Source organism: Neopelma chrysocephalum, unplaced genomic scaffold, assembly GCF_003984885.1.
Source record: "Neopelma chrysocephalum unplaced genomic scaffold, ASM398488v2 Primary Assembly neopelma1_24, whole genome shotgun sequence".
Classification (NCBI taxonomy): Eukaryota; Metazoa; Chordata; class Aves; order Passeriformes; family Pipridae; genus Neopelma; species Neopelma chrysocephalum.
This window is the reverse complement of record NW_020897693.1, coordinates 12,420,287-12,433,054: the sequence shown is the minus strand read 5'-3', so window position 1 is coordinate 12,433,054 and position 12,768 is coordinate 12,420,287. Positions and strand designations below refer to the sequence as shown.

The window sequence follows — 12,768 nt, the reverse complement described above, 5'->3', positions numbered from 1 at the left end:
GATGTTTTATTGGTTTAGAACCTGGATTTGAAAGCTTCTTCCTTCACTTGTGACTCCTAGACTCACCAGACTACAGCCAAAGCAATAATTTCCCACTGGAAAAAACAAGACGCTTGAAAAACACAAGCACATCATAACTAGGGCACTGCTAATCTGTCTGAATCCAGGGTCTTGCTTACAGGGAAGTACCCTACCCCTTGCACAGGCTGCTGACTGAAAATATGACTGTCTTAGGATGAGTGGTGCCTCAGATGCTGGGCATGCCTGGTGTTACCAAGCCAGTGCTGGTGTGCTGCAAGGGAGAGACTTTTCCAGTCTGCCACTTCAGGAGAGGGGTGCTTCAGGAACAGTATCAGAAACAGTGTGGCCCAGCAGGACCAAGTCAGTCCCTCTGTACTCGGCACTGGTGAGGCCACGCCTCGAACCCTGTGTTCAGTTTTGGGCCCCTCATGGCAAGAAAGACATTGAGGTGATGGAGCTTGTCCAGAGAAGGGCATGGAGCTGGTGAAGGGTAAGGAGCACAAGTCTAATAAAGAGTAGCTGAGGGAGCTAGGGTTGTTTAGCCTGGGGAAAAGGAGGCTCAGAGGAGACCTTATTGCACTCTACAGGTAGCTGAAAGGACCTTCTAGTTAGGTGGGAGTTGGTCTCTTCTCCCATGCAACAAATGACAGGATGAGAGGAAATTGCCTCAAGTTGTGCCAGGGTAGATTAAGACTGGATATTAGGAAAAATTTCTTCACCAAAAAGGTTGTCAAGCTCTGGAACAGGCTGCTCAGGGAAGTGGTAGAGTCACCATCTCTGGAGAAGTATTTAAAAGATGTATAGACGTGGTGCTTAGGGACATGGTTTAGTGGTGGACTTCACAGCCCTGGGTTTATGGTTGGTCTTGATGAATTTAAAGGTATTTTCCAACCAAAATTATTCTATGAACCTAAAACCCATCATACAAGAGGATACAAAGCCCATATAAGATGGCCTTATCTCAAATTGTGATAGGAACCATTGGCAGATGTTGGGCTGTGAAAATATGCCATAAAAGTTCAGAGATAACTTTAATTCCTTGAATTACGTTCCATCAGCAGGGCACTGTAAAGCAGTCACATAAGCTGAAGAGAAAGCAAGGGCCAGAAGGCAGTCTTCAGACTGAGCATGCACAGGAGCACCAAACCTTCATCAAAGGACACGTAAAATAAAGCTGACAGAAGAGATACAACCACAGGCACAAATAAAATGCAAAATTCTTCAGGGCATCTTAATAAACTCTCAGACTGAACAGAGATAAGGGCAGACAGACCCTCTGGCATTTTCCTAACAGTCAGGAATGGTGAGGGAAAGCTCCCTCATAGCCTCAGAATCCTTTGCAGGTGACTGACGGTGTGAAGTCAGAGACTCTCCAAAGAGTACAGCACAAGCTTGTTTCCAGATAACAGCTCATGTTCTTATCCCTCCCTCCCCTAATTTCCTCCCCCTTGCCTTTGGGCCTGTCACATTCCATTTGGTAAAGATGATCTTTGCTGCTTCGGTTTTAGGGTATGTTTGGATCCTAGAAGGTGGTTTAACAAGTTTCAGATAGACTTACTCCTGGGGCTGCCATAGAGGTTCAGCTACCATCCTCAGTCACTGAGAGAAGGCTGAAACCCAAAGCCCTGAGCATATTCAGGGTCTCCCCTCAGATGGATTCTGCCTTGGTGACCTGAAAAATAAAAATCCTAGGAGTGATTATTTTCTGAAAGCCTCTTTTACTTCAGAAGTAGGATAGTCACCATCAAAAGTCCATCCAGCACAGCTCAGCAGGACAAGAGATGGACCATTGGCTACAGATGATTGTGGAATGTCAGATCAGACTTCATCCACTGAAATAAGTGCCCGTTTCCTCAAAAGGATCTGAAACCCTTAGGTGTGCCTGTGCAGGCATGTCCTGTGTCACTGGGAAGTGATGGATTACCCCTGAAGCTGCAGGTGCTACCCAGCACACAATGCAGCAGGATTAACCCCTGCCTGTAACAGGGTTATAAGGCTCATTACCCAGCAGCTTAACAAAGGCTCACCCTGACACAGCAGTATCGACTTCAGCTCTCATGTGAGCTGGGATCTCACCACGCATATCCCCAGGTTGGCACACGAACATCCCTAGGAAAAAAAACAAGAGCAAAGACAATTTCTGCCTTGATGGCAGGCAGCAATGCTATTAGTTCTCCAGCTCCCTGCCTCCCACTTCCTCCCCAGCCAGGGCCTCATCCTCCTAGGGTTTTGCATTCAGTCCTTTGTCCCAGTGTCACATCACGCCTTCCCCTTACAGCCCAGAGCAGCTCAAAGCCCATCTCGCCGGGCACAGTAAGTGCTTCCCTACACTGCACCTGCCTATGCTGGAAACAGCTCCTCTGCTTACTTCATCAGATTAATACAAAACGTGCTATCAGCACATTGGCAGACTCTTAATATCTTTGCTGAGGCCTTTAATGGCCTCAGGTCTTGTAAGGCATTCCATTCATCTGGTGACTGCCAGGTCCTACCGGGGTGCTCTCCCCCTGCACCCCCTTCCTCAAAGCAGAGATAAGAGCACAGCTATTTTAAAAGCAGGAGGCGAGATAAAAGCACTCCCTTCAGTTCAGATGCTGCTGCCATTCCATAATTAACTTCATCTAAATTTTCAAAGGAAGAAAAAAAAAAGCCATCCAAAAAAGCCATCCAAAAATCATTTCAAATCACTCTCTCACCCACGTTAGTCATCTCATTCTTGATATCAATATCAATAAAAGAAAGTGGGGACTTTATTATTTTTTAATAACATTACCCTTCAAAGCACTGTCTTGAGCTATTTTTTCAAATGCCAGCATGAAGGCAGTCGGGTTGCACTTTTCTCTGTAGTTGCTTGTATCACTTTGGGCTACCTATACATTCAGGGTCAAAATGACATTTCTCCCTCCTATTTCCTCCTTCTCCTTTCCCCAGTTCTGTAAAGCAAAAAATGTGCCAGCCATCTGACAAAGTGTTCCTTCAGCACCTGTAGGAACCTGTGGCCCTGCCCTCCATACACTGCAATTGCAGTTCGCATCTTTAAACCAGCATTATTTACAGCAACCCATTTCCAATACACCACAGCTCCTTATGGGAGACACTCACAGTCCACATTTGCATTAACATACAACCTTCCTTTGTGAAAACCTACAGAAACACCCAGCTTGGAATCTTATTCTAGAGCAGAATCCTCCTCCATGCAAAGAGCTATACAGAATAACTGTTTCAATGAGTCTGAAAAAACAACAGGACAAACAATTTTTGCAAAGAGAACTTGAAACAGTTACCTGCAAGTCAAGACTTACCTTTTTTTGTCTTCCCCACCTTAAATCTGCAAAAAATCTTCTGTTAAATGGAATGGATTTGAAAGACCACAAACGTATGGATAAGACAGCACTACTCAGTGGTCAGGAAGCTGGATCTTGGAAGATGCAGGTTCTGTTATTCCTGAAACTCATCTTTGTTTCTCCCTGTCTCAGGTATCCCCTACTTAAAAACCAGTGCAAATCCTCCTCCCAACCTTAATAACAGATAAAAAGAAAGAAGAAAGAGTAACAAGAGTGATTAGTTACTTGAGAAACATGACTTCAACAAAGCAGCCAAAGGATTTCTATTTAGCTTCCTGAAGGAAGCTGACAATTGGTCTAGAATGATTTTCACATATTTCAGGTAACAGACACCAGACAGACCAATTCATTCTACCAAACCCCTTCTACTGTGAGTGCTGCACTCACAGCTTCACTTGGGCTTACGGTGCATTTCTATGTGAATTTCTAACCCTGACCTGCAGCCAGCTCCAGAGATTGGCTTTGCTGATGAAGATCTGCTGCATCTTTTTGTGGCTTTTTTTTTTCCTGCAGAAGCTCAGGTATGATTTTATTTTATGTAATCCATGTCTCAACTAGCATATCTAACACGACACCTTGAAAATGGATATGTAAGCCAGCTCCTTTATTCCTGAAGCAAAGCACTCTCCAAATTCACTTGGGGTAACTCGTTGGTTCTGCTTACTCCTCTGCTCTGCACAGGCTGCCAAGGGAGAACAATAAATACAGCAACAGATGCATGGAGAATTTTTGGTCTTGATTTTGCACCATATCTCAGTAAACAGAAATTAGCAAAAGAGCAGTCAAATATCAACCATATTTCCTTAGTCTGCTAAGGGACTCATTGTGCAGCATTTAAATATTTCTTATTCAGGTAAAAGAGCTGGAACACTTAGGAAATCTCCAAAGGAGTACATATATATATATATACACACATACACACACACACACACACACACACATATCTCTCTCAAACAGCCAACCTTGCTGTCCTCCCCGTATCCCATACACTCTGCAAGCTACTGCTACCTTGGATGCAGTGTTGGGTGAAGAAGTGTTTACTAAGGTAACTCTGTCACAAACAAATGAGAAGAAAAATCTACTCTGTCAAACACATCATACTTCATCACTGTGCTGCAACATGACTCCCATCTGTCAAGGAAATGGCAGGTATTCAAAAAAATGTAACTAAGATTCATTCAGTCAAACTGATGCATCCAGGGGGCTCCTCCAGAAGTGAGTGGGTTTGGGTGAAGCTGAGCTGTTGTTCTTACACAGGTGAAGGTTCTTGTACTTTTGTGCTAAGAAATGATAGTGGTTTAAATCTGAAGGAGTTACAGGCTGTGGTATCAAATAATGAGATATGAAAGCTTTTACTTCAGGGTAACTGATAGGAATTAACCTTAGGTAAGAGCTACTAAGAAAACAAAAAACAAAGCCACCCGTAGAGTGGCTGTTGGAAGCACACAGGAAGTGATGGTCCCAAATCAGTTCTCAGTGAACAGGGGTCCTCTGCATGGTATCCATCACCAAAGCAACTGCACTGCTGAAACACTTAGTACCCATTCCTGCAGAAATGCTAAGGGTGTGATCAGCCCCAAAACTGCTCTACCTCTTCTCCAGTGGTCCCCTCAATAATGCTGTAAGGAATACTATTGGGATTTTGGGAAGCAAAGAATCATGTTTCAGTTTATCTATTCACAGTCTGTTTGGCAGATAAACAGAAAAGTTAATTCCCTAGAGAGATCAATCCAGTACTTTTCCAAAGTGCTTTATGCAATATGCATACCCTCAACCTCGCTTTGAAAAGCGGAACTGTGAATTTCCACATGAAGATGTCTTCTTTTCAATTAATAACAGCACATCATTTTGGACTACAGCTCTCCAAACAGTGAAAAGCTGCTTATTTCTCTCTCCAACAGATAACTGAGGCCGACTGATCAAGAGACTGCTTACAAACCAGCAAGAAAAGAAGCTGCAGTCAGAAACCACTGCTGCCTAATTTTTAAGGTATAAAAATTAAGATCTTTAAACAAATCAAAGCAGAGAGAATAAAAAATATTAATCAGGGAGCTTAGCTGGAGAGTATGGTATTTATTTTTATAAGCAGCTGTCTTCTGAATCAACATTTCTCAAGGATAGCTCTTGCTGGGATGTGATTGAACAAGCCAGCTCTGAGACCCCAGCATTCCCTCCCCTGCAAAGAGCCCATTGTGACAGCCTCAACATCTCCATCTCCCTTGTGCTGCTGGTGTGAATTCTGGATCCACAGCTATTTTGGGGCAGTTGCCAGCATCAAACAAAGATTACCATCTGAGAATTTGGATGAGGGCACGTGATTTAATTAGCGAGGACAATGGTAACACTGGCATGCCTTTGCAAAGGTAGGAAGCGGAGAATAGTCATGGAAGAAAAATACGTCAACCCAACCTCTGATATAGATGCAAGTATTTAAATGTAACATTTAAATCTGTTCTCCTTAGTCTGTTAAAGTAACTTTATAACATAAGGGGTACTTGTTAACGATAGTCCTTTGAGTGACTTTGATAAAAAGAGTGGCCATGATCCAGATGTCAAGTGGGCCCGGACTTCATGGGGCTGGACAGTTCCCATGATAGTGGTGGTGCCTGCACCAGCATCTGCCATGGAAAGAGTCCTGACATGGGACTGCACCCACACACGCTGCCTCCACAAGGCATCTCAACTTGAATCTGGCTCACACGTCTGACACGTGGATCACAGACCTGGAGACAAACAGAGACGCTGTGCTGGGAATGTAAGTGGTGGGAAAGTGGCAGGCAGAAGAGAATGCCGAAGGCCCTTTGGCTGTGTTAGTAAATCCGTATACAGCACAGAGCACAAATGTCTGCTGAAGCCTCTAGAGCTTTGCAACAAAGCAGACAACAAAACACCACTGGTTCAGATGCCTTATCTTTGATAGTTCAAACAGAACAGCAAAATGAGAAATTATGAAATTAAGTGATTTTCATTTGTATAATATATTTTTATACATGCAGGTACATGTGGGTTTCCCATATACCTTTGTTTTAAAAACATATTTAAAACCCACAAAGATTTAACAAAACTTAAAATGAAATGCAAAAGAAGTTGTAAGAAGCCTCACGTAGGAGGCCATACAACTAAAACAACTGAGGCTTCATGAAGGGACATGCTCACTTGTGAACAGTATTAAAACACCAATTTTATTCAGGATTACAGAATACATTTTTGAAGATTTCCAGTTTACAAAAGTTTAAGACAAGGTTATGTTTCAACATACAACTTCCCTTAAAGTGTTTAGGTAACTTCTCCATTTCAAGTTGACAAAGCCCCTCAAATCAGAAGAAAAAAAAAAAAAGGACAAATGAAGGCCACTGTCCTGTACTGGGATACATTAAGGCAGAATCCAGCACAGTATTCAAATTCTTTCTGCAGTCCACAGTTTAGTCCATGGGTGTAATATAACCTTGTGTTAATAAAAAAATATTTCAGATCTATTAAAAACTGCAAGAAAAGCCCTTGTCTTACAGTTTTAATTATAGACATTATATGCAAAGTAACTTCCAATAAGCAACAGTTAAAGACAGTACTTGTCATCTGATCACCACATTAAAAATACAGCATTAAATTTTTCCTTCATTTATACAATTTTAAATATTCATTAAAAATCAGAATCAGTGTCCCTCCATCCTTTTCATCATTAATAGTTTTTCTTATCTGCTAAAACCACTTGTCTTTCCAAAGATGTCTAAAAAGTAAAGAGCACAAGATTAACAAGCTGCAGCATTAATTAAAATAAGAGTCATCTCTTTCCTCCACTCAGTTTCTAAATCTATCACAAGGGCCCTATTAGCTGTATCAAAGTGAAGTGGTGTAAATAAAACTGATTTGACTTAAAAAGAAAGTAAGAATGAATGCAGAGTTATTTAAAAATTGCAATGCAGTCAGTGTTGTTGTGTATGTCACTGTAGAGAAGAGCCAAGAAAATTATTCACAGGCTCTCTTATAAGAGCATTAGTGCCAGTTTTCCATTTCCAATACCAGAGGTAAATAGTAATTTGCCTTACAAGGAATTTCAGATTACTATCAAGCAGAAACATTAATGGCCTAATTTTAAATACACAGCACCGATTTCAGCAGAGGTTACAGACACTCAAAACTCCTGAAATTTATTTACTTGTTTGTTTTTAAATAACCTTATTTCCAACAGGCTAATCCACATTTCTTCATCTACCTCAAGTAGTCATTTCTTCAAATTCTTTTGTTCAAATACATTAATAGCTGTGCTGAGGAGGACTACTCAATAGTGGTCACCATTCAGTACAGATGTGGAAACAGAATTTGGCTCTGGAAGAAAACTTTAATTGATTTTACTTTTGTAAGAATGAGTCTTTGAAATAACATCCACTTGTTTAAATGTAAAGTAGAAAAGAAAGCTGTTGGACAACTAACCTCAAACTAAAAGGTTAAGAGCAACTGCAAACAATAGGATGATCAATTCCAATTTTACCCACTATTGAAAAGAAATCCTACCATGTGGTATTGGATGAACATCTAACTTCAGCCTAAATGCTGAAAAGCTACTGATTGTCAATGAAATATTTAATTTAATCAGCAGATTTCCCAAAGATTCCACTGAATAATGCAGCGTAATGCTGTATTAACACTACTAAAAGTGACATATCATAAACAACTCCTGTATAATGCTACAGCAATTTCCAAAGCAACCAGCTAGCAAACCTGTTCTGCAAACCAGAAAACTGCAGTAAGACCAAGCACCCCAGTTTTAGCATGTCTTTTTGGAGCAAGATACTGAACTTCTGTCATTCTCAAAGTTCAGTGGTCCCCATGAGTAATAATGAAGAGGAAGACAAGATTTGTTGCTCTTTTTGGATCTCTAGACAATGATATGTAACAACACCCAGAAATGTAGTTAACAGCCTCCCAAATCAACATTCAGACAGAAAGGTACAATCTCCTTTTATAACTTGTGTTCTCAAAAACTAGAAGATTCCTATACAAAGATAAATACTCCCTTAGCTAGAAGGGAAAATGTCACACCATTTAGAATGTTTTTTCTTTTTTTTTTCTCTGTAAAGTCCAAATGGACTATCTTAATGCAAAAGTTACACGAATATATACAACCTGAAAGAGTATTTTTAATATATATATTTGTACATATATAAAAGTGACTGACACAGAAGGCAGAAGAAGCAGGCTATATTCACTCTTTTCCCCACTTCTTAGCAATGCAAGGCAATGTTTTTCAGATGCCATAGGCACAAAATATTTGGTTGGAACACACACTGGTGTCTTAGAATACACATGGTGAAATGTAATTCCCCATGGAAGGCTTGTTTGAGGGATACTGGACACAATGATTTACTTTCATTAATACAGCCTTAGGCAACTTTAAAATAAAAAAAGATATCTAATTCCAATGAAACTACTGCAAACTCTTCAATAGTATGTTTTCAAGTCCAATATAAAGTTTTTAAAACTGCAATAGAAGAACATTCAAGGTTAATTCTGATACCTCATCCTGATACAGCTGTCTTACAAAGGCCAAACAGAATCTTAATGAAAGGCAAGAGGGACAGCAGGGCCCAGTGGTCACAGGAGACATCCCTATACCTGCCTGTACAATTAACTATTCATGTACCTGAGTTTGATGCACCTGTAAAATAAAGAATAACTGTCTGCTATGTGACAATTACAACAGTCTGCCTACAATGTCGGATGGAGTCATTAATAAGCCAAATCCTGCTTGGTGAAGAGCAGCATAATTAAGAGCTCGAGTTCCCAGCAAGGATGAAATCTGACCCAATCTTGTACATTACTTTACAAGAACCTAGGAGCAACGACTTCAACAACACTTCACAACAGGCTGCCATTAATCTTCTTCCAAAGTCAGCCAAGCCCATCAGCATTACAATTCTCCAGTACTTCCCCCCCACATCATCTCAGTCCTGCTACCTGTGCTTGTAAATCTATCCAGCCCCTGCCTCCTACATAACATGGCAGTAGACCTCAGAACTGGAAATGAAAAAAAACCACCAAAAAACTCAGGTGTATATGTGGGAACTGAGACTGAATTTGAGTCGTTCCCCTACCTACACTCCAGCTTAAAAATTCTTTGGTTCTGAACACGTAACTTTTGGGCGAAAGAAGTTACCCTAGGAAGATGGGGAGGAAGAAAGCAAGAGGTGTGGTCAGTCTGCTTCCTTCATTTCCTTGGAACAGCAAAGTCTGCTTAATGGAACGGTTCTTTTGCATAGAAGGAGTGGGAAATGCAGGATAGACAAACACAAATAATTTTTCAAGGCAAATTTCCCCCTGGACAAGAGGAAGACACTGCATTGTTTTCTGTATATGGAGCACAAGCACAGCACTGCAGTGGCATTTAAACTCATGGCTTCTTGCCTCTTGCCACTCTGAATACCCTTACCTCTGAGATGCTTTCACATGGGTGATTTCAATAAGGTGCACTGAAACACACTCGACAGGAGACCATTCCAAGAGTTCAGACAAAACAGACATAAATAATCCCGCTTTTCTGCAGAAGTTAGAATTTCAACCAAATGAACATGAATAATGCAAACTCCATAAAAAATGAGATCATCAAAAATGAAACTTTGACAGTTTAGAGTTCTTGTGGAGCAGCAGAACTAAACCTATGTAATGCACTACATACATACCTACACATAGTATTACACATGTATATCCATGCATATACTTACACACATTAAAGACAGGGACAACAAGCCTAACACCTTCCACCACATGACCTACTTTCAGATATTTTACTGATATAACAAACTAGCCATTGAACTTAAAGCTTTCTGTGTTGGGTGTTTGCCTCAGACTGGTTTTGGTGTTGAAGATTTAGCTTTAATAATTCGGGTGTCTTCTTTGTTTTGTTGTTTAGTTGTGGTTTTGCTTTGTTTTTTTTTTTTCTAAGGGGGAACACATGGAGTAACGTTTTTCCACACAGGAAAAGAAGTCTTGAGCTGTGTTTTTGAGAAGCTTCAGTGCCTCTGTACTCAGCCTTGAAGTCTGACAGATAAACCTTTGTGGTGTTGCTGAGCCAACCCATGCAAATCTGGCCTAGATACTAGCATCTGTGAAAAAAACCTTGTTTGCTCAGTTACAGTTGTTGCATCCTTAGAAGCTTAAAACTCCTTCATGGTGAGAATGTTCCAGGCCATGAAGAGAGGGGTCAAGTAGGACATCATCTGCAATTTGAGCACTGCCAGGGGGCTGGCATTGGGCATCAGATTTCCAAGCAGAATGACTGCCTCTCGTGCTTCATTGACCACCAGTTGGCACCAGGCAGTAAGAAGAAACAGCTCACATGTTGACAAGATGGGAGGCAGTTTGGAAACAAGAGTCCTTCTGGCACAGTTCTTGTGTGGAACTTCTGTATATATTATACACACACATATATACATTCATATACAGTAAGCAGTCCAATAAATACATCACATCAGTTCTTTTGACACAGTACTGATGTTTCTCTTACTTGTCTGAACCAGAACCTGCTCACAGAAATATTATGGAGAGTTGATTTGACTCCAGGTTTAGCTCTCTGTACTTGATGAGCCCAAAATGCTGAATTCAAATACTAAGTGTGAATTCAAATCAAGTCATCATTCAGGCACATGTCCCCCTGAAACCTATTAGCCACTGTAGACTAACTATTACAGACACAGTAAATGCCTTCCTGCCCATCCCAAATACTGGAGCAGTTACACCTCTCTTTCAGCGACGCGGTTGACCAGAGAATCACTCTGATCTACTGTCCTCCCAAGAAGAGTTCTGTGGCCATCCATGCTGCCATGGATGTCTCTTGTCCAACTGTCAGATGTGCCCAGAGGACTTTCTGCCGTGGGGGTGTCTGTGCTGGCCAAGCTTCCTGTCCGAGATCGGTAAGGAGGAAGATCTGGTTGATTAGGGGATTCAGATTCAGAACAATAAGGTGGTGGAGGAAGGTCAAACCAAGGTGGTCTGCTGTAAGATACACAATAGAGTAAGAAGTTACTGAAAACAGTGATTACAGAAGACAGCACATAGTATTCCAATTATGAATAAACCAAACAGTACTTCTTAGTTTGTCAATTATGACACATATGAAGAGATCTCAGACCTGCCTGTAGGTAATTTCAAAATATCCACACCACCCCTGGGAATCCAGGTTTCTGGTCAAGGTGCAACATAACTCATTACATCCTGCTTAACAATCCACATTCTGAGTTAGGACCTCCAATAAAGCTGGCTCAAAGACAGCTGCAAGAGGTAAAAAAATTTTTCTGTATAATATTTACACCAGAGAAAGCACTTTGAAAGAAATATCGTAAGTGGTGGATTTACACCTATAGATAATGATGTGAACACAAGACTTAAGCTCCCAGGAAACCTCCATTAAGTGACAGAGATTAATGGCTTAGAGTCTACGAATAAATAACAAACTGAATTCTCCACACTGACAAATCACTTTTGCTGTCATGAGACCACATACAGAGCAACTGCTAAGTAGGCACAGACAAGATGAGTACTGCATTCAGGAAAACTGTTCTGTGGTTCTGATAGCAAACAAATAAGGGGACTGAAGGGTTGAGCAGATTGACAACAGGTCCTGGGAGCAATTAGCTCTGAAATTGCTGATGGTTTGTATCAGCTCAGGTGAGAAATGATTACACAGCTGGACAGCTGCTCATTTAGTTGTCCTTACTAATGAAAAGAAATCATTATTATGAAAGTCAACATTAAGACAAGGGATCTGCAGCCAAAGGTAACAGAGAACAGGAATGTAAATTCATTATGCTTAGATCCCACAGTTCATACTAAAAAATACCTACAGGGTGAGAGTGAACAATCTGGATCATTAAAGTTTGTACCATACCCTTTTTATGTAGGGAAGATGTCAGTCTAGGATTTTTATTGGGAAAGACTTTACAGACAGAGATTAAAATGAAGGTTAATTCCCTACAAATAAAACCAGTGTCATAACTACAAAATCATCAAAAACATCATAAGCCAAACCACACTCACCCACCAAACTTCAAAGCACTTTCAGCTATTTAAAATAAAAACAGTGCTTTACATTTCAGAGTCCTGTTCTTTTCTTCTGTTGGTAAAGTAGTGCAGAGCAGAAGAATGGTACAATTTCTTTATAGAGGAATTGAAGAACTCTCTCACTTTTATATACTTACCATATATGAACAGGACTGGGGTTTTTTTTTAATGCTACAACCTGTAACACAGCTGGTTTTTTAGCAAAACTCCAAATTTGGTTTTCATGTTTTGACTCCAGACTAGCACAGGACATCAACACTAGACAAGTGATACATTCTTTTGCATTTTCCTATCATCCTCAAAATCTCTACTACCAACAACATGTGCTAAGAGAACCTGACTTAAAGTT

At 40.7% G+C, this 12,768-nt stretch overlaps 1 protein-coding gene and 1 long non-coding RNA gene across 3 annotated transcripts in view; one reads left to right on the top strand and one right to left on the bottom strand.

The window, feature by feature from the left end:
• The first annotated feature begins 4,461 nt into the window (after positions 1-4,461).
• Positions 4,462-10,451, top strand: LOC113977688. The gene is made up of 3 exons (XR_003537398.1): positions 4,462-4,514; positions 5,267-5,354; positions 10,339-10,451. It is a non-coding gene; the product is annotated as an uncharacterized LOC113977688 (long non-coding RNA).
• LDLRAD3 (low density lipoprotein receptor class A domain containing 3) overlaps positions 6,527-12,768 on the bottom strand; it is a 74,987-nt gene continuing 68,745 nt past the window's right edge. The window contains exons 5-6 of one of the 2 annotated variants that reach the window (XR_003537397.1): positions 9,458-11,354; positions 6,527-9,380 (exon numbers count right to left, since the gene is read on the bottom strand). Coding sequence is in view for 1 of the 2 variants with exons in the window: in XM_027704011.1 (XP_027559812.1) it covers positions 11,093-11,354 (262 nt within the window). In the remaining variant the exon portion in view is untranslated. Of the gene's footprint in view, positions 11,355-12,768 lie in introns of both variants that reach the window. The other variant, XM_027704011.1, reaches the window with a different exon arrangement.